Source organism: Engraulis encrasicolus, chromosome 6 (genome assembly GCF_034702125.1).
Source record: "Engraulis encrasicolus isolate BLACKSEA-1 chromosome 6, IST_EnEncr_1.0, whole genome shotgun sequence".
Classification (NCBI taxonomy): Eukaryota; Metazoa; Chordata; class Actinopteri; order Clupeiformes; family Engraulidae; genus Engraulis; species Engraulis encrasicolus.
Genome location: NC_085862.1, coordinates 38,007,528 through 38,008,368, shown reverse-complemented (window position 1 = coordinate 38,008,368; position 841 = coordinate 38,007,528). Strand labels below are relative to the sequence as shown.

General features: G+C 44.8%; 1 protein-coding gene across 1 annotated transcript in view; it reads left to right on the top strand.

Annotated features, from left to right (window-relative positions):
* The window catches only part of oca2 (oculocutaneous albinism II), a 141,713-nt gene extending 141,675 nt beyond the window's left edge, over window positions 1–38 (top strand). Inside the window, exon 24 of the mRNA XM_063200223.1 lies at window positions 1–38. This exon is cut by the window's left edge and continues 72 nt beyond it. Within this exon, the coding sequence (XP_063056293.1) occupies window positions 1–16 (16 nt within the window). The 3' untranslated portion in view covers window positions 17–38.
* The last annotated feature ends 803 nt before the right edge of the window (window positions 39–841 follow it).

Sequence of the window (841 nt, the reverse complement as noted above, 5' to 3'; positions counted from 1 at the left end):
GGGCTGGAACCTCTAAAACACCCTTGCACACCTGGGGGCCAAAAGGACTTTTTTTTACTGTGTGTGTGTGTGTGTGTGTGTGTGTGTGTGTGTGTGTGTGTGTGTGTGTGTGTGTGTGTGTGTGTGTGTGCGTGTGCACGTCATGTGTGCGTGTGTGTGTGTAGAGTACGTATGTGTGTGTATGTAAGACAGTGTGCCAGAATGTGTGCTTTTCATACTCCTGTGTAGAGATGGACAGCAGGTCCGTTGTTCATTGGAAAGTGCGGTTAGTTGCCTAGTTGACTACTGGTGACTAATGACACCGTGGTGCTGACCTCTTTAATCGTCATCGCCCCCTCTCTCTATTCCCCCAAAAAACACAAAATATAATGTATATGCAATGGCATTTGAGAAATGTGAAATGTGTGCACTCCCTGACTGACTGTGATTCTTGTACTGTTTTTTGGAAACGTGCAACTGTTGCTGAAAGGCTACGTTTTTTACATCCATACGGCGTTATGGTGTGTTTTAGGTCAAAACTACCGTAAAATGACATGCAATGAACTTCATTAAGCTGTTACTGAATTCTCGACATGCTGTCGGCTGTGTCTTCTCCGATGGTCACTACAGCAATTACAAGTTAGAGACCATCAGAAATTTAAGCAATCTTCTGACTGATTGCTGTGTAACTGCCTTAATTTTGTGCCTTATTACCATGGCAATCAGAAAAAAATGAACCGCCCCAACTTCAGACAGAACAGTGAAGAGTTTGGCTGTGTGTGTGTGTGTGGGTGTGTGTGTGTGTGTGTGTGTGGGTGTGTATGTGGGTGTGTGTGTGTGTGTGTGTGTATGTGTGGGTGGA